Genomic DNA, 19,328 nt, shown 5'->3' with positions numbered 1-19,328 from the left:
TGGAAATTAAAAAAACAAAAACCAAATCAATCCAATGGAAAGGGATCCAATGTTGTGGTGCTGAAATTTGCCTTTGGGGATTGAAAAGCATTTTTGTGCAGTTCTGGGGTGCTCCAGATGTCTCCGAGCACTTGCAGAAGGGAAATCCAGCCATGAATCATCGTCTGTGAGGAAGGAATAAACCCCCCTAAAAAAAAATAATAATTTGAAAAAAAATCTGGATTTTTAGCACAAAAAAAAAAAAAAAAAAAAAAAATCTGGAATTTTCTCCCTATTATAGCACAAAAAAAAAAAAAAAAAAAAAAAAAAAGCTGGAATTTTCTTCCAGTTTTTTTCCTTCCATTTTTTTTCTTCCAGTTTTTTTTTTCTTCCACTTTTTTTCTCTTCCACTTTTTTTCTTTCCAGTTTGTTCCTTCCGGTTTTTTTTCTTCCTATTTTAGCACCCAAAAAAAAAAAAAGGAATTTTTTTCTCTTCCACTTTTTTTCTCTTCCACTTTTTTCCCTTCCACTTTTTTTCCTTCCACTTTTTTTTCCTTCCACTTTTTTTCTTTCCAGTTTGTTTCTTCCAGTTTGTTGCTTCCTATTTTAGCACCCAAAAAAAAAAAAAATTGGAATTTTCTTCCACTTTTTTCCTTCCACTTTTTTTTTCTTCCACTTTTTTTTTTCCTTCCACTTTTTTCCTTCCACTTTTTCCCTTCCACTTTTTCCCTTCCACTTTTCCCCTTCCACTTTCCCCCTCCATTTTAGCGCACACAAACCCCTCGCTTCCCGCGGGGTCTCGCCGTTGTTTCCTGCCGGGGCCGGCGGAGCGGAGCCAGCGGGGACGGCGGGAGCGGGCAGCGGGAAGGAGGAGGAGGAGGAGGAGGAGGAGGAAGGAGGGAAGGAGGAGGAAGGCAGGAGGAGGAAGGAGGAGGAGGAAGGAGGAGGAGGAAGGAGGAGGAGGAAGGAGGGCAGGAGGAAGGCAGGAGGAGGAAGGCAGGAGGAGGAAGGAGGAGGAGGAAGGAGGCAGGGGGCAGGCAGGAGGAGGAAGGAGGAGGAAGGAGGCAGGGGGCAGGCAGGAGGAGGAGGAGGAGGAAGGCAGGGGGCAGGCAGGAGGAGGAGGAGGAAGGAGGAGGAAGGCAGGGGGCAGGCAGGAGGAGGAAGGAGGGAAGGAGGAAGGCAGGGGCAGGCAGGAGGAGGAGGAGGAGGAAGGCAGGGGCAGGCAGGAGGAGGAAGGCAGGGGGGCAGGCAGGAGGAGGGAGGGAGGAGGAGGAGGAGGAGGAGGAGGAGGGCAGGAGGAAGGCAGGGGGCAGGCAGGAGGAGGAGGAGGAGGAGGAAGGAGGAGGAAGGCAGGGGCAGGCAGGAGGAGGAGGAGGAGGAAGGCAGGAGGAGGAAGGAGGAGGAGGAGGAGGAGGAAGGAGGAGGAGGAGGAGGAAGGCAGGGGCAGGCAGGAGGAAGGAGGAGGAGGAGGAGGAGGAGGAAGGAGGAGGAGGAGGAGGAAGGCAGGGGCAGGCAGGACCGCGCCGCATAAATAGCGGAGCTGCATGGGGAGAGCAGCGCTGCGAGCATGGCGAGCCGCGGGGCTGCAGCGCTGCTGCTGCTGCTCCTCTGCTGCCCCCTCTGCTGCTGCCAGCAGAGGCGGATCGGTAAGGGGCTGGGTTAATGCTGACTTTGCTCGGATTTTACTCGGATTTTACTCTGATTTTACTCTGATTTAATGGTGATTTTACTCTGATTTTACTCTGATTTAATGGTGATTTAATGGCGATTTAATGGTGATTTAATGGTGATTTAATGGTGATTTTACTCTGATTTTATTCTGGTTTTACTCTGACTTAATGCTGATTTTACTCTGATTTAATGCTGATTTAACTCTAACTTCGATTGTACTCTGATTGTACTCTGATTGTACTCTGATTGTACTCTGATTGTACTCCGTGCTGATTTAACTAACTCTGATTTAACTCTGATTTAACTCTGATTGTACTCTAACTCCGCTTTAACTCCGCTTTAATCCTGATTTAATTCTGCATTACTCCGATTTCATTCTGGTTTAACTCTGATGTAATGCTGATTGTACTCTGATTTAACTCTACTTTAACTCTGATTAAATGTTGATTTCATTCCGCTTTAACTCTGCTTTAACTCTGATTTAACTGTGATTTAACTCTGCTTTAACTCTGATTTCATTCTGATTTCATTCTGATTTAACTCTGATTTCATTCTGCTTTAACTCCACTTTAATCCTGATTTAACTCTGTTTTAATATTGATTTAATTCTCCTTTAATTCTCCTTTAATTCTGACTCAATTCTGATTTTTTGAGGTTTTTTAAGGCTGCTCTGAAAATGCTCAGGGGTGCAAGGGGAGGATTTTTCAGCTGGAGCCTGAAAATGTTGAAGGCAGTTTTATAGGAAAACCTGTAAATGCACCATGGGATTTTTTTCCCCCCAGTTTTCCTCCTGAGAGGTGAAACTTTATTTAAAGCAAATAAAGGAAATCAATAATTTAAGGAAAGTTTTATTTAAGGAAAAGAAAGGAAATCAATAATTTAAGGAAAGCTTAATACTGACCTCCAGGAATGTTCAAATTCCACTTTTCCAACCCTGCTTTTGGGGAATTCTCACCTCCAGGAGGATTTCTGGCAATCCAAATTATTCCCAATCCAAAATTTACTGGAGAGCTCACAAATATTCACTTTTTTTTTTTTTTTTTTTTTTTTTTTTGGGAAGAACCACGAGGTTTTTGGTTTGTTTGTGGAAAATGAGGACTTTTTATTAAATCACTGCTGGGAAATTCTCCCTGCTCAAGGATGCAGAGCCCAAATTCCAGCTGATTTTTTTTTTTTTTTTCCCTGGACACACAGAGGGTTTTGTGGGATTTATTCCTGGTTTTCTCTTTGCTGTAGGTGAGGGGTGGTTTCTGTTAGGGGATTGGCAAATCTGGGGAAAAAGAGAGAAATTATGGGGGGAAAATTGGAGAAATTAGGGAGGAAATGGAGAAATTAAGGGGGGAAAAAGGAAATTATGGGGGTGAAATGGAGAAATTATAGGGGGAAAATAGAGAAATTATAGAAAAATTGATAAATTATGGGGGGAAAATGGGAAATTACAGGAATAAAATGAGAAATTATAGGAAAAATTGAGAAATTATAGAGTAAAACCAGAGACTTGAGGTTGTGCATCCTCATGGCCGGGGAGGAATTTGACACTGGGATTTTGGGAGAATCCCTGCCTTAAACTGGGATGTGCAGTTACCTTTCCACTCCCAAATTATCCCTGAGAGTTCCCCAGTCCAGAAGCACGAGCTCCATCCTCCCTGCCTCGGGCAGATCCCGGATTTTTCCCCATCCCAAAGGGACCCTGCAAACCCCAAATCCCAGCGGGAGGGATTCGGTAACGGGGATCCCCTCCCTGGCTGAGCTCGGGAGCTGCTCCTCACCCTGCAGCATTCCCGGTTTTCCCTGGAATTGATCCTCACCCTGCAGCATTCCCGGTTTTCCCTGGAGCTCATCCTGCCCCCCCAGCATTCCTGATTTCCCCTGGAACTGATCCTGACCCTGCAGCATTCCCGGTTTTCCCTGGAGAGGATCCCGACCCCCCCAGCATTCCTGATTTCCCCTGGAGCTGATCCCAACCCTTCAGCATTCCTGATTTCCCCTGGAGCTCATCCTGATCCCCAGCATCCCTGATTTCCCCTGGAACTGATCCTGACCCTGCAGCATTCCCGGTTTTCCCTGGAGAGGATCCTGACCCCCCAGCATTCCTGATTTTCTCTGGAGAGGATCCCGACCCTTCAGCATCCCTGATTTCCCCTGGAGAGGATGCTGACCCTGCAGCATTCCCAGTTTTCCCCTGGAATTGATCCTCACCCTGCAGCATTCCCGGTTTTTCCTGGAGCTCATCCTGACCACCAACATTCCTGATTTCCCCTGGAGCTGATCCCAACTCTTCAGCATTCCCGGTTTTCCCCTGGAATTGATCCTGACCCCCCAGCATCCCTGATTTCCCCTGGAGCTCATCCTGGCCCCCCAACATTCCTGATTTTCTTTGGAGAGAATCCTGCCCCCCCCCCCCCCAGCATTCCCGGTTTTCCCTGGAATTGATCCTGCCCCCCAGCATCCCTGATTTCCCTGGAGCTCCTCCTGCCCCCCAGCATTCCCGGTGTTCCCTGGAGCTCCTCCTGCCCCCCAGCATCCCTGATTTCCCTGGAGCTCCTCCTGCCCCCCAGCATTCCCGGTTTTCCCCTGGAGCTCCTCCTGCCCCCCAGCATTCCTGGTTTCCCCTGGAATTGATCCTGCCCCCCAGCATTCCCAGTTTTCCCTGGAGCTCCACCTGCCCCCCACCATTCCTGATTTCCCTGGAGCTCCTCCTGCCCCCCAGCATTCTCAGTTTTCCCTGGAGCTCCTCCTGCCCCCCAGCATCCCTGATTTCCCTGGAGCTCCTCCTGCCCCCCAGCATTCCCGGTTTTCCCTGGAGCTCCTCCTGCCCCCCAGCATTCCTGGTTTCCCCTGGAATTGATCCTGCCCCCCAGCATTCTCAGTTTTCCCTGGAGCTCCTCCTGCCCCCCAGCATTCCTGATTTCCCTGGAGCTCCTCCTGCCCCCCAGCATTCCCAGTTTTCCCTGGAGCTCCTCCTGCCCCCCAGCATTCCCGGTGTTCCCTGGCTGAGCCCAGCCGTGTCCTTTGTGTCCCCAAGATCCCAGCCGGCCGCTCCAAGGGGCCGCCAGCCGCAAAGCCGCCGCGTTCGCCCGGGATCCCGGGAATGCCGTGGGAGCAGGTGAGAGCTGCAGCTTTCCCAGCCCCGGATTCGCCGCTTTTGGCCCCAAATCCCTGCCCGGGTGTGAACCTGAGGGGCTGGGCCAGAGCCCATCCCGCTGTGCCAGCCCGGAGCTGCTCCCAAATCCCACCCCAGCCCCGAATTCCAGCCAGGAGCTCCTTGGCGTGGAGGCTGGGCCCTGAATGTTAAATTATTCAGGTGATAACATATGAATATTATCCATATAATTATTCTTCATATAATAAAAATATTGTTATAACACGAAAATATTATATTTCTGTTTTATACTAGAAAATATTATATGGATAAGAATTAAAATATTGTTCATATAACGATATGAATATATATTCTATTCAAATATTATATATTAATATATTATATATTCTATAAAATATTAATATATATTATATTATATTATATATTATGTATAATATAAATATATATAATAATATATATTATATTATATTATATTATATTATATTATATTATATTATATTATATTATATTATATTAAGATATGATATATAATACATAATAATATAGATTATATATAATATATAATTGTATATAATATATTATATATATGAATATATGACTATATAATATATATTAATATGCATATGTCTTAATATAACCATAACCATAACCATATAAATATAAACATATAAATATATAAAAAGTATATAAATCTATAAATATTTTTTCATATATTCATATAATTTGTATAAAAATATATATAGATATATTCATATAATATATATATATCTATATAAACCTTCCCAGATTTATAATCAGCTGGATTATAAACCTGGGATCCTCTGGGATTTTCCCAACAATTTGGGTTTTTTTTTTTAGGAGGAGAAGTTGGGCCAGAAATGCTGCAAGAAATGAGGGAAACCAACCGGGTGCTGCTGGAAGTTCGGGATCTGTTGAAGCAGCAGGTGGGTGAAAAATTCCTAATTCCCGATTTCCCGAGGGCTGGAATTCTCTGCTCACTCTGGAATTGGGGAAACCCTTCCTGGGCCTAATTCCTGATTTCCTGAGGGCTGGAATTCTCTGCTTCCTGTGGAGAGTGAGCAGATTATTGCTACAAAACAGAACCCAGAGGTGCTTTGTAATTGGGAGATAAAGTTGGGGAAAAACTCTCAAGTTGGGAGAAACTTCAAGGTGGAAAAAAACCCCTTTGAGTTGGGAAAGAATTCCAGTTGAAAAATAAAAACACCCCTTTGAGTTGGGAAAGAATTCCAGTTGAAAAAAAAAACCTTTGAGTTGGGAAAGAATTCCAGTTGAAAAAACCTTCAAGCTGGGAAAAACGTCAAGGTGAAAAAAACCCTTCAAATTGAAAAAAACAAGGTGGGAAAAAACCTTCAAATTGAAAAAAAACAAGGTGGGAAAACCCTTGAAATTGAAAAAAAACAAGGTGGAAAACCCCTTCAAGTTGGGAAAAACTCTGTGCCGGGATCTCTGTGCCGGGATCCCTGTGCCGGGATCTCTGTGCCGGGATCTCCGTTCCTGGATCCCCGTGCCGGGATGCCCATGCTGGGATGCCCGCACCAGGATCTCCATGCCGGGATCCCTGCGCTGGGATCTCCGTGCCGGGATGCCCACACTGGGATCCCTGTGCCTGGATCCCTGTGCCGGGATGCCCGTGCTGGGATGACCCTGCCTGGATCCCCGCACCAGGATCTCTGTGCCAGGATCCCTGTGCCGGGATGCCCACACTGGGATCCCCGTGCCGGGATTCCCACACCATGATCCCCGTGCTGGGATGCCCCTGCCTGGATCCCTGCGCCAGGATCCCTGCACCAGGATCCCCATGCCGGGATGCCCATGCTGGGATGCCCACACTGGGATCTCTGTGCCAGGATGCCCACATTGGGATCCCCGTCCCAGGATGCCCACACTGGGATCTCTGTGCCAGGATGCCCACATTGGGATCCCTGTCCCAGGATGCCCACACTGGGATCTCTGTGCCGGGATGCCCACACCATGATCCCCGTGCCAGGATCCCCATGCCAGGATCCCCGTGCCGGGATCTCTGTGCCCAGATCCCCGTGCCGGGATCCCCGTGCCGGGATGCCCACACTAGGATGCCCGTGCCAGGATGCCCGTGCCGGGATCCCCATGCCGGGATCCCTGTGCCAGGATCCCCGTGCCCGGATCCTCGTGCCGGGATGCCCACACTGGGATCTCTGTGCCCGGATCCCCATGCCGGGATGCCCACACTGGGATCTCTGTGCCCAGATCCCCATGCCCGGATCCCCGTGACGGGATCTCTGTGCCCAGATCCCCGTGCCGGGATGCCCACACTGGGATGCCCGTGCTGGGATGCCCACACTGGGATCCCCATGCCGGGATGCCCATGCCAGGATCCCCATGCCAGGATCCCCGCGCCGGCCCGGCTCAGCCCGGCTGTTCCCTTGCAGATCAAGGAGATCACGTTCCTGAAGAACACGGTCATGGAGTGCGACGCGTGCGGTGAGTGCCGGCCGTGCCCGCTGCTGCCCTGCCAGCACGGAACTGCAGCCGTGCCCGAAGGGAGCAGCCTCACCTCAGGCATTCCCGGAGATTCCCAACGGCTGGCATCTCCTTTCGGCCCCCTGCCCCCAGGGATTGGTGCCCACGCTGTTCTCCAGGGCAGCTGGAGCTGGGGGGGCTTCCAAAAGCTTCTCTTCCAGCAAACCCTCGGAATTCCAGAATTCTGGAATGGTTTGGGTTGGAGGGACCTTAAAGCTCATCCAGTGCCAGCCCTTCCAACCTTCCACCATCCCCGGGTGGCCTGGCAGCCACAGCTGCTCTGGGAATTCCATCCCAGCCCCTCCCCACCTTCCCAGGCAGGAATTCCTTCCCAAAATCCCATGAAACCCTGTGGGATCAGCCCAGGACTGGGGGGGTTCTGTGCCCTGAGCCCCTCACCCCCCAAATCCTCCCCAGGGCTCTTTTCCATCCCTTCAGCCCCAGCCTTTGCTTCTGCTCCTGTGCCATGAGCTGGGCTGGTGGCTCTGGGACAATCCATGGTGACTTTGGGACACTCCAGAGCTGGGCTGGTGGCTCTGGAACAATCCATGGTGGCTTTGGGACAATCCATGGTGACTTTGGGACACCCCAGAGCTGGGCTGGTGACTTTGGGACAATCCATGGTGACTTTGGGACAATCCGTGGTGGCTTTGGGACACTTCAGAGCTGGGCTGGTGACTTTGGGACACCCCAGGTTGTTGGTGGTGGCTCTGGGACACCCCAGGTTGTTCTGGTGGCTCTGGGACAGTGTCCTCACCCGCCGCTGTCCCGCAGGGATGCGGCCGGAGGTGACGGGTCCTGTCATCACCATGACGCAGTTCAACCGCTGTGTCCCCAACCCCTGCTTCCCGGGCGTTCCGTGCACCGAGAGCGGCGGCGGCTTCCGCTGCGGGCCCTGCCCCGCCGGCTACTCCGGGAACGGCACGCACTGCACCGACATCAACGAGGTAACGCCGGCCCCGGGGCACCGCCCGCCGCGGGCACCGCCCGGCGCCTGCCTCGGGGCAGGGAGAGCCCTCGGTGCCTGCAGGAGCTGCACTTGTGTGCCTGGCACACGCTGGGGTTCCTGCACTCTGGAATTCTGCGCCTGGCACATGCCAGCGTTGCTGCAGGAGCTGCAGTTCTGTGCCTGGCACACGCTGGGGTTCCTGCAGGAGCTGCAGTTCTGTGCCTGGCAATGCCACGATTCCTGCACTCTGGAATTCTGCGCCTGGCACTTGCCAGGGTTGCTGCAGGAGCTGCAGTTCTGCGCCTGGCACATGCCGGGGCTCCTGCACTCTGGAATTCTGTGCCTGGCACATTCCAGGGTTCCTGCACTCTGGAATTCTGTGCCTGGCACTTGCCAGGGTTGCTGCAGGAGCTGCAGTTCTGTGCTTGGCACGTGCCAGGATTCCTGCACTCTGGAATTCTGTGCCTGGCACACTCTGGGATTCCTGCAGACTCTGGAATTCTGTGCCTGGCCCTCCCCAGGGAGGGTTTAGGGCCAGTCCAGTCAGGATTTCTCCCAACAAAATAAATCCTGAGGTTTGTGCCACACAGGGAGGGGAGTTTGGAACACCAGAGCAGCCTCCTTCGCTGAGGAGTTGTTAGAGATAAGATTTATTAGGTGCGGAGTGGGATCAAACAGTTCCCAGATAATCCTTGAAACAGCAAATCTTAACCACAGGGCTTTGTTTTTGCCCCTAAATCAAGCCTTGCCAGGCAGATACTGTGTCTTATTTTTAGGAAATTTTCTCTTTTTTTTAGGAAATGTGGCATTCCACCAATTTTAAGCTCTGTGTGTGTGCAAAGCTCTGCTCATCCATGGATTTTTTTGTAGGGCTCCTGAGCTCTGTGCTTCCCAAACCATGAACTTGATTATCCCACTCTTGCAGAACCTCAGCTGCATTTCAATTTAAAAACCTGCTGAAGGCTCCATGGGAGATTTTGAGATTGTCAGTCCAAAATATGGGATCCACTGTATTCCTGTGATGCATCTGCCAGCACAGAGCATAAAAAGCCAGGGAAAATAATGAAGTGTTGGAGGAAGCAAAGCATTCGGAGCAATTTTGGAAAGAGTGGTGAACAAACAACCGGTGTTGTGTTCTGAGGCTGGGGTGAGGAATTGTCCATTCCCCTGGACTCTGAGGATTCCAGGAGGGAAAAGGTGAAGCAAGAGCAGCTCCCTGGCCGGGCTCTGGTGCCACCTGAGGAGAATCAGAGCTCAGAGTGGCTTTGTTCTATTGCAACCCAGGGGGACAGCCGGGCTGGGGGAAGCCCTCGAGGAACTTCTGTGCCGTTTTATCTGCCTTCAGACTAAAACTCCAAGAGCTGGACGTGCCCCAGGGCTGGAGCTGCCCCCTGGCACAGCCCCGGGCACCCTCTCTCTTGTTTCAGTGCAATGCCAACCCCTGCTTCCCGAAAGTCCAGTGCATTAACACCAACCCCGGCTTCCGCTGCGACCCCTGCCCGCCCGGCTTCACCGGGCAGCTGCTGGAAGGGGTGGGACTGGCCTTTGCCAGGGCCAACAAACAGGTGAGGGCCTGGAATGTTCTGTGTCCCTCGGAAGCTGGGAATTCTCTCACCTCTGCAGCCGGGACTCAAAGGTCTGCGAAGAAACGGGAGGGAAAGGCGAGGTGATGGTTCCTAAAGGTGGAAGGGATTCCTGAGTGATGGAAAGGGAGGGGCTGGGGGGGAATTCCCATCCCTGGGAGTGTCCCAGGCCAGCTTGGAGCACCCTGGGGGAGTGGAAGGTGTCCCTGGGGGTTGGGGATGGGATTCCCAACCCAAACCCTTTTGGGATTGTGGGAGTCCCACAGATTGTGGATTTGGATCCAAATTGTGGGTTTGGGATTCCCACTGTGTTGGTGGGAATGCAGGGAGAGGAGAGTGCCCAGGGTGTCCTGGCACCTGAGCCCCAGAGCCACCTCCCCTGTGCCAGACTGGGGCTGGGCAGAGCATCCCAACACCTCTGGGGCTGTGGGGCCATCCCGGGGATGGGAATGGGAACAGGAATGGCAATGAGAGCGGGAATCCTTCCTGCTGGGACACAGAAGAGTTCCTGCAGCTGCTGCCACCCCCTCCCGGCTTCTCTGACAGCTCCAGGCAGATTAAAAATCCCAACAGCCTGGGCTGATTGGGGTTTTTAGGGATAATTATCCCACATGTGGCTCTGGGAATCTGGGGCTGGTCGTGGGATGCAGCCACTGAGCTTCCAAATCCATGGAGCCCCTTCCACAGTGAGGAGATTCCAGCAGCTCAGTTCAGAGCTCTGTTCCCAGGCTGGAACCTCTGCTGACTCTGGAGAGGGGTCTGGAACCCTGCTGGGATCTGCCTCAGGCTTGTCAGCAGGAAAACTTGCTAGCCCTGGGCTAGTGAGGGGTGCCAGGGCTCTGCTTCTGCAGCTGGCCCCACCCCAGCCCCGGGGTTTGGGGTGGAGTGAAGCTACAGGTGTGTCCTGTTCTCCCTGGGCAGGTGTGCACCGACATCAACGAGTGTGAGACTGGAGCCGCCACCAATTGTGTCCCAAACTCCATCTGCATCAACACTCGGGTGAATCCTCAGGGATATGGGCAGGATCCCAGGGCTGGAGCCCCTCTGGAGCCCCGCTGGGAGAGCTGGGGGGGTTCTCTGGACAGGAGAAGCTCCAGGGAGAGCTTCCAGGACCCAAAGGGGCTCCAGGAGAGCTGGGGAGGGACTGGGGACAAGGCAGGGAGGGACAGGACACAGGGAATGGCTCCCACTGCCAGAGGCAGGGATGGATGGGATATTGGGAAGGGATTGTTCCCTGGGAGGGTGGGCAGGGAATGGAAGGGGATGGGATTCCCAGAGCAGCTGTGGCTGCCCCTGGATCCCTGGAGTGTCCCTCGCCAGGGACAGGCGGAGGTGTCCCGAGGAGGGGCTGCGGGAGGGATTTACCGGGACTCGCCGTCGAGTTCCTCCTCTCCCCGTTTTCCCCGCAGGGATCCTACAAGTGCGGGGCCTGCAAGCCGGGCTTTGTGGGGGATCAGATCAGCGGCTGCAGGAGCCAGACGGCGCCAGGGACACGGCGCTGCCCCAACGGCGAGATCAGCCCGTGCCACGAGAAAGCCGAGTGCATCGTGGAGAGGGACGGCTCCCTGTCCTGCCAGGTCCGGGGGCTCCCTGCCGTCGGGGATGGTCCCACCCTCCCGAGAAGGGGGTCTGGTCCCACCCTATCGAGACGGGGCTCGGCTCCCAGCCCCTTGTGAGATGGGGGTCCGGTCTGATCCGCGGGGTGGAAGGGTCTGGTCTGACCCTCCTGTGTTTTGGGTCTGGTCTGACCCTCCTGTGTTTGGGGTCTGCTCTGACCCTCCTGCAAACGGGGACTGGTCCCAGTCTCCCCCGAGGTTGGGGTGTGATCCCACCCTCCCGAGGCTGGCTGGGGTCTGGTCTCGCCCTCCTGCGATCTGGATTTAATCCCAATTTCCCTGCGGCTGGGGTCTGGTCCCGCCCTCCCGAGATCGGGGTTGGGTCCCACACTCCTGTGGCTCTGGTCCGACCCCCGCCCCGGGATTTGGGTCTGGTCTGATTCCCCCACGGCTGGGGTCTGATCCAGCCACTCCTGCGATTGGTTTGGGGTCTGGTCTGATCCCAAACTCCCTGGGACTGGGGTCGGTCTGCTCGCTCCTCGTTCCCTCATCCCACGCTCCTCTCCCGGGTCTGCCACTGCCCTCTCCTGGAGGACGCCCTTCCCAAACCATCCCTGCTCGTCCCTGTCCCCTGGGCTGCTCCCGGCGCCTCCGACCCGCTCCCACTTTTTTGGGGTGCTGGTTTTCCCTGAAGCGCTGCGGATCTGTCGGGTACGGAATTCCCTGGGGCTGAGCAGGGAGAACCCGCTCAGCAGCCCCAGAGCCAACTTGTGCTGCTGCTCACGGTCCCAGCAGCAAGCAGCGAGCCGGACCCGAGCTGCTGAAATCCCAGAAACTTTCTGCCAGGCCCTGTAGGGTTTCCCATCCCGGGGTTCGCCGCGTTTCGTGCTGTATCTCCTAAATCCTTGGCTTTCGGAGGCCATCGCGGGGCTGATTTTTTGTGCCTGCCGTGCTGCAGTGCCTCGTGGGGTGGGCAGGGAACGGCTACGTGTGCGGGAAGGACACGGACATCGACGGAGTCCCCGACGAGAAGCAGCGCTGCTCCGACAAGAAATGCCGCAAGGTGAGGGCAGGAAATCCGGGAATTTCACCCCAGTTTCACTCCAGCACACGCCCTGGGTGCTGCTGAGACCTCCAGAGCTCCGGCTGGGTGCCGCTCCCACATCCCTGTGTGTCTGTCCTGGCAGGATAACTGCGTGACCGTGCCCAACTCCGGCCAGGAGGACGCGGACCGGGACGGGATCGGTGACGCCTGCGACGACGACGCCGACGGAGACGGGATCCCAAACGCTGAGGTTCGGGTTCTGCTGGCCCCGCCGGGCTCCTGCCGGGCAGCAGCACCTGCAGGGGGATTTCAGGGGTCCCAGTGGGGATTCAGAGATCCCAATGGGGATTTCGGGGTGTCCCAGTGCGAGATTCAGGGGTCCCAGTGGGGATTCAGAGGTCTCAGTGGGGATTCAGAGATCCCAATGGGGATTTCAGGGATTCCAGTGGGAGTTCAGGGGGTTCCAGTGGGAATTCAGGGGCTCCAGTAGGGATTTCAGGAGTCCCAGTGGGAATTCAGGGACACCAGTAGGGATTTCAGGAGTCCCAGTGGGAATTCAGGGATTCCAGTGGGAGCTCAGATGTCCCAGTGGGATTTCAGGGGGTCCCAGTGAGATTTCAGGGGTCCCAGTGAGATTTCAGGGGGTCCCAGTGGGGATTTCAGGGGGTCCCAGTGGGATTTCAGGGGGTTCCAGTGGGATTTCAGGGGTCCCAGTGGGGATTTCAGGGGGTCCCAGTGGGAATTTAGGGATTCCAGTGGGATTTCAGGGGTCCCAGTGGAATTTTGGGGGTCCCAGTGGGGATTCAGGAGGTCCCAGTGAGATTTCAGGGGGTCCCAGTGGGATTTCAGGGGGTCCCAGTGGGATTTCAGGGGGTCCCAGTGGGATTTCAGGAGTCCCTATGTGTCCAGGCTCTGGGCATCTCAAACCAGGCTGAGAAAGCTCCGGACCCTGGAGGGCCGCCCCGAGGGCTGGGATCCTGTCCTGGCTGGGGACACCCTGGGCAGGCACTGGTGTCCCCAGCCCGTGTCCCCTGGCCCTGCAGGACAACTGCGTGTACACGAGGAACACGGACCAGCGCAACGCCGACAAGGACAACTTCGGGGACGCGTGTGACAACTGCCGGCAGGTGAAGAACAACGACCAGAAGGACATCGACGGCGACGGCAAGGGCGACGAGTGTGACGACGACATGGATGGGGACGGTGAGATCCTGGCACATCCCGGCCTGATTCCTGCTGGAAAATCAGCTGGGCAGTGCCTCTCACAGGCTGCTGCTCTCTCAACCTTGGATTTATTATCGTTGTTATTGCCCACAGTCACACCCAGCCTCGTCCTGACTGCCCTGTGCTGCTTTTATTAAGGGAGAAATCGGGGGATATCCAAGCTGCCAGCAGCTCCTGGCTCGAGGCTGGGGGGGTCAGGGCTGTCCCCTGGGGTGGAGACAAACCTGGCTGGCTTTGGAAACTGAGCTGATCACAGTTTGCACAAAAGCTGCTCCCAGCAGCCAGGAATCCCAGCAAACACCAGTCCCAAATCCTGAAATCGTTGCTTTAGCCACGAATTCACCCCCCTGGACTTTTGTGGCTCCACTGTCCCCTGTTTTCCAGGGATCAGAAACTCCATGGACAACTGCAGGAGAGTGCCCAACCCTGACCAGAGGGACGGGGACGGGGACGGCGTGGGGGACGCCTGTGACAGCTGCCCCACCCTCAGCAACCCTGACCAGGTACAGAACCCCCCAGTGGGAGTCCTGCAGGGCCCTTCCTGTCACCCCAGCCATGCCTGTGTCACTGCCCAGGTGACAATTCCAGCTGCCACCCTCCTGTGGCACAAAAGGAAATTCCCTCTGGAAGCCAGGGGGGAACTTTGGCTCTCTGGGCTCTCCCTTCCTGCCCTGTCCCACTGCTGGAATTCTTCAGAATCTCCCCAAAAAATCCCACAGAAACTCTCCTGCTGTTGGCAGCTCTCTGTTCTCTTCCTTGCCTTTTCCTCTGGAAAATTTAAATTGTTCTTCCTTTATTTTTCTAGAAAGACACTGACCACGATCTGGTGGGAGATGTCTGTGACACCAACCAGGACAGGTGAGCTGCAGAAATTAAAAATCCTATTTATTTGCATGACATCCAGGGGGTGAAGGAACCAAAGGGCTGTGACAACCTGGCTTGGCCAGGAGGTTTAGAGGTGGAATTCTCTTCAGACCTCACAAAAAGTGACCGCTGGAAGGAAGGCCCCCTCCCAGAGCCGTCCATTTCCAGCAGGAACATTCCTGACCCATTCCTGCCGTGACCTTTAAGGCTGAAATCCCCCATCCTGCTGAGGACCCCAGCCCCGGGGAAGGCTTCCCGTGCTGGTGGCCCCTGGGTGACGCGTCCCTGTCCCTGTCCCCTCTCCCCAGCGACGGGGACGGGCACCAGGACTCGCGGGACAACTGCCCCGCGGTGCCCAACAGCGCGCAGCTGGACACGGACGGCGACGGGCTGGGCGACGAGTGCGACGAGGACGACGACGACGACGGCATCCCCGACTTCAGGCCCCCCGGGCCCGACAACTGCAGGCTGGTCCCCAACCCCGGCCAGGAGGACTCGGATGGTGAGGGGTGGATCCTTCTGGGGCGCCCCGGCGCCGCTCCAGGCTCTGGAGTCCGCAGGAATTCCTTTGGGTTTTCTCGGGACTGACGCGCGCCGGGCCCGTGGCGCTGGCAGGTGTCCTCAGTGCCAGCACGGGGTCTGGGCTGGGGCCAGGTTTGGGATTATGCTTGGGATCAGGTCTGGGACCAGGTCTGGGATCAGGTTTGGGGTCAGGTCTGGGATCAGGTCTGGGATCAGGTCTGGGACCAGGTCTGGAATCAGGTCTGGGACCAGGTCTGGGATCAGGTTTGGGGTCAGGTCTGGGATCAGGTCTGGAATCAGGTCTGGGATCAGGTCTGGAATCAGGTCTGGGACCAGGTTTGGGATCAGGTTTGGGGTCAGGTCTGGGACCAGGTCTGGGATCAGGTTTGGGGCCAGGTTTGGGATCAGGTCTGGAATCAGGTCTGGGACCAGGTCTGGGATCAGGTTTGGGATCAAGTCTGGAATCAGGTCTGGCATCATGTTTGGGATCCTGTTTAGGATCGTGTTATGGATCAGGTTTGGGGTCATGTTTGGGATCAGGTTTGGGGTCAGGTTTGGGATCATGTTTAGGATCGTGTTATGGATCACGTTTGGGATCATGTTATGGATCATGTTTGGGGTCATGTTTGGGATCAGGTTTGGGGTCACGTTTAGGATCATGTTTGGGATCACATTTAGGATCATGTTTGGGATCAGGTTTGGGGTCATGTTTGGGACCAGGTTTGGGATCATGTTTAGGATCGTGTTATGGATCATGTTTGGGATCATGTTATGGATCACGTTTGGGATCATGTTTGGGATCACATTTAGGATCATGTTTGGGGTCAGGTTCTCTCTCCCAAAGGTGTCTGGGGTTTGAGGGGTTTCTCTGCCAGCAGGAGAAGCCTCCAGGTTTCTCTGCAGCTCCTCGGGGTGTCCCAGTCCCTCGGTGCCCTCAGCTGGTGCTGCCGAGGCTGAGCAAACCCAGGGCAGGAGCTGCTGCTCCAGGCTCGTTCCTCCTCCTCCTCCTCCTCCTCCTCCTCGTGCCCAGGGGACGGCGTGGGGAACCTGTGTGAGGATGACTTCGACAGGGACATGGTGATCGACAGGATCGACGTGTGCCCCGAGAACGCCAAGGTGACGCTCACGGACTTCAGGGCCTTCCAGACCGTGGTGCTGGACCCCGAGGGGGACGCCCAGATCGACCCCAACTGGATCGTCCTCAACCAGGTAGGGAGAGCCCCAGCTGGGAACAATCCCAGAGGGTTTTCCCTGAAAGGCTCCGTGGTTCTGCCCAAATCCCAGAGCTGCAGCCCTGGAGCAGCACAAGAGGGAGTTTGGTGTGTCTGGAATTGCACTAAAGAGTCACAACTCCTCTTTCCCAGGGCATGGAGATTGTCCAGACCATGAACAGCGACCCTGGCCTGGCTGTAGGTGAGGAATTTCCCTTTTCCCTTTGGGAAATCATCACTCCATGCAGCTTTGATCAGCCACTGCTTAAGGACTCCACCCACTGTTTCCTGTAGTGCACAGGGTCCAGATTCCCCCTGGCAAAATCCACCTCCCCAGCCGACTCCTGGCTCTGTTCTGTGCTGGAATGCAGAGTCTGTTCTGCTGCCCCTGACAGGGTACACAGCCTTTAACGGGGTGGACTTCGAGGGCACCTTCCACGTCAACACAGCCACGGACGACGACTACGCCGGGTTCATCTTCGGCTACCAGGACAGCTCCAGCTTCTACGTGGTCATGTGGAAGCAGATGGAGCAGACCTACTGGCAGGCAAACCCCTTCCGGGCCGTGGCAGAGCCCGGGATTCAGCTGAAGGTAAAGGAGCCCTGCAAAAGGAATTCCCTGGTGGGTTTTTGCCCTGGGACAAGCAGCTGTGTTGAGTCCTTTCTGCACACATTGACCAGGCTCTCCTCTGTCCCAGGCAGTGAAATCCAAAACCGGCCCTGGGGAGTACCTGAGGAATTCCCTGTGGCACACGGGAGACACCACGGACCAGGTGAAGCTGCTCTGGAAGGACCCCCGGAATTCCGGCTGGAAGGACAAGACCTCCTACCGCTGGTTCCTGCAGCACCGGCCCCAGGTCGGCTACATCAGGTGAGGCTCGGGCCAGGACCATTCCCACCAGGAAAACCAGCCCCAGGGAGCCCCAGAATGGTTTTGGAAGGGAACTCATCCATTGTGGATATTCTCAGCTCAGTCAGAGAGAAAGAGAAAGGTTTTCTAACCAGGCAAGAGCCTGGGAAACAGTTGGGACAGAATGTAAATAATTCTCTAATCTCTCTTGTTATTCACATTGTTTATAGATATGTTCTGCCACTGTGTGTCATTCACTGCACACCAATGGTGTGACATGTTTTTACTCTAAGACCAATGAAATTACTCTTCTCGATGTCCTCTATATATAGAGCAGTATATTTGAAATAAATCAGAGCTCATTTTCTTTGCTCTGATCTGGAGCTCTCTGTTCCCGTCCTGCTCGACAGCGACCATCCATGGGCAGGGACACCTCCCACCGTCCCTTGGGCACTCCCAGGGATGGAGCATCCCCGAGGCCGGGGCAGCTCCTGCCACTCCCTGCCTTGTTCCCCCCCAGGGCTCGGTTCTACGAGGGCCCCGAGGTCGTGGCAGACACTGGAGTTGTCCTGGACACCACCATGAGAGGGGGACGCCTCGGGGTGTTCTGCTTCTCCCAGGAGAACATCATCTGGTCCAACCTCCGCTACCGCTGCAACGGTGAGTCCACAAAGGCACACCCGAGTTCTCCTCGTTTTCCAGTCGTTCACCTGGACACCTGCACAGCCACGGCAACGGGGCAGTCTTGCCCTGATTTTTAGAAGTGTTAAGTTTTCTTTTATAGCTCTTTTGAAAGTTTTAAAGTTCTCCTAAAACTTCCTTAGCCTTCTAAGTTTTATAATGTTTATAATGTTTATAATGTTTGATATTTCTACTGCAGTTCTCACGCGCTGTTCATGTAAATAATGATTGTTTTGCATTCTTCTTTGTGGGAGGAGAGAATTAATAGACTGTTGGTTTGGCCAGTGTAGTTAGATAAGTAGCAATTTCATCCTCCAATCCACTGCCACTTTTAGAATTCTCTATATTACAAAGTCAGAAACAAAATTAGCTCTTTTTCTCTCTTGAACTCACCAAGTTTCTGTGTACTCATTTCGTGTCCAGTAACAACAGGGCAGCAAACAGGACCCGAGCCCATCCTTCCCTGCCCTTCCTGCCCCTGATCTCTCTTTCTTTAATGCTCAGACACCATCCCCGAGGACTACGAGACGTTCCGGTTCCAGCAGGACTAATCCCCCTGGAGCGTCCCTGCAGCCTGTCCTGCCTCCCACTCCCGCTCTGGAACCCTGCCCCAAGAGCTGTCAGCACCTCCCAGCGCGCCCTCACAGCCTCCAGCTCCCCTTCCCCAACAGCAAATCCCTGAAAATGTTACACGAATCCTCTGGGAAGGGCAGAGGTGGAGACAGGAGTGTGACCAGAAGCCTGAGCTGCTGCAAGCCCCAGCTCAGGGCCGTGCTGGGAGCTCCCTGCAGCAGCTGCGATGGCTGCAGAACGTTTGGCGTGGACGATTCCCAGGAATCCTCTCCCTGCTCCAAGGCTCCCGAGTGTGAATGTTGTTTTCCTTTTCAAGACCTGCTGCAAAGCAAACTCAGCACGAGTCTGAGAGGGACGCGCGGAGCAGCCTCGGTACAAGTTGCTCATTTTAATTAAAAAAGCACTTTAAGGAGAGTATCTTTGTTCTGGAATGTTGGGAAATGAACACTTGGAATGCTGGATAATAAATTCTAGATTTCTCCTTGGTCATGTGTGTGTTCTCTCCACTCTCCTGAAGCTTTTCCCTTGCAGATGTGGAAGGGAGGAACCCTCCAGGGCTGAGCTCCGTGGGGCTGAGAGCGCCCGGGGCTGCATTGGGAATTTTCTTGGAAGTGCCAATGCACGGAGGCACCTTTTCCTCAAGAGCCTCCCTCTCCTCAGCCCTGCCCTGCCTGGTTCTTGCTGGAACAACAAATTAAAGCTTCGTGCTGGGTTTGTCACCGTGCCAGGGCTCCCACAAAGAGCCGAGGAGCTGGGAAAATGCTCCTGCCCCTGCCAGGGGAGCTGGGAGAGGTTTTCCACAGCTGAAACCTGGGAAGCCTCAAATCCCTGTCCCTGCCAGGTGCCCAGGCCCCTGGGAACATCCTGGGGACAGTTTGAATTCAGACCTCACAAGGTTTTAGAGCAGCTGCAGTTTCCCCTTGAGGAGTCCCCAGTTCAGTTTTGAACCAAAATAATCTGATTTTGCCATTTCCTTACCAACACTGAACCCCCACCA

General features: G+C 54.4%; 1 protein-coding gene across 2 annotated transcripts; it reads left to right on the top strand.

Moving 5' to 3' along the window:
• Positions 1-1,484: 1,484 nt before the first annotated feature.
• On the top strand, positions 1,485-18,816 carry COMP (cartilage oligomeric matrix protein). 2 transcript variants are annotated; one of them, XM_053966046.1, is made up of 20 exons: positions 1,485-1,625; positions 4,676-4,756; positions 5,612-5,697; positions 7,183-7,234; positions 8,048-8,220; positions 9,650-9,787; positions 10,727-10,804; positions 11,215-11,382; positions 12,320-12,424; positions 12,549-12,656; positions 13,450-13,609; positions 14,015-14,133; positions 14,436-14,488; positions 14,803-14,996; positions 16,047-16,225; positions 16,381-16,429; positions 16,623-16,819; positions 16,926-17,098; positions 17,598-17,737; positions 18,263-18,816. In XM_053966046.1, exons 1-20 carry the CDS (start codon positions 1,547-1,549, stop codon positions 18,307-18,309), a joined length of 2,379 nt encoding a protein of 792 aa, XP_053822021.1. In that variant the 5' UTR covers positions 1,485-1,546; the 3' UTR covers positions 18,310-18,816. The 2 variants fall into 2 exon arrangements, with proteins under 2 accessions (XP_053822021.1, XP_053822022.1); XM_053966047.1 differs by lacking the exon at positions 4,676-4,756.
• The last annotated feature ends 512 nt before the right edge of the window (positions 18,817-19,328 follow it).

Source organism: Vidua chalybeata, chromosome 27 (assembly GCF_026979565.1).
Source record: "Vidua chalybeata isolate OUT-0048 chromosome 27, bVidCha1 merged haplotype, whole genome shotgun sequence".
In the NCBI taxonomy this organism is placed as follows: Eukaryota; Metazoa; Chordata; class Aves; order Passeriformes; family Viduidae; genus Vidua; species Vidua chalybeata.
The sequence above is the reverse complement of the archived record's forward strand: the minus strand, read 5'-3'. Positions and strand labels throughout refer to the sequence as shown.

Excerpts from the sequence above, each read along its gene's own strand:
- COMP (XM_053966046.1), top strand. The coding sequence starts at position 1,547 with ATGGCGAGCCGCGGGGCTGCAGCGCTGCTGCTGCTGCTCCTCTGCTGC. Across the intron at positions 7,235-8,047 it reads CATGGAGTGCGACGCGTGCG|GGATGCGGCCGGAGGTGACG; the intron begins GTGAGTGCCGGC and ends GCTGTCCCGCAG. Across the intron at positions 17,099-17,597 it reads CCCCAGGTCGGCTACATCAG|GGCTCGGTTCTACGAGGGCC; the intron begins GTGAGGCTCGGG and ends GTTCCCCCCCAG.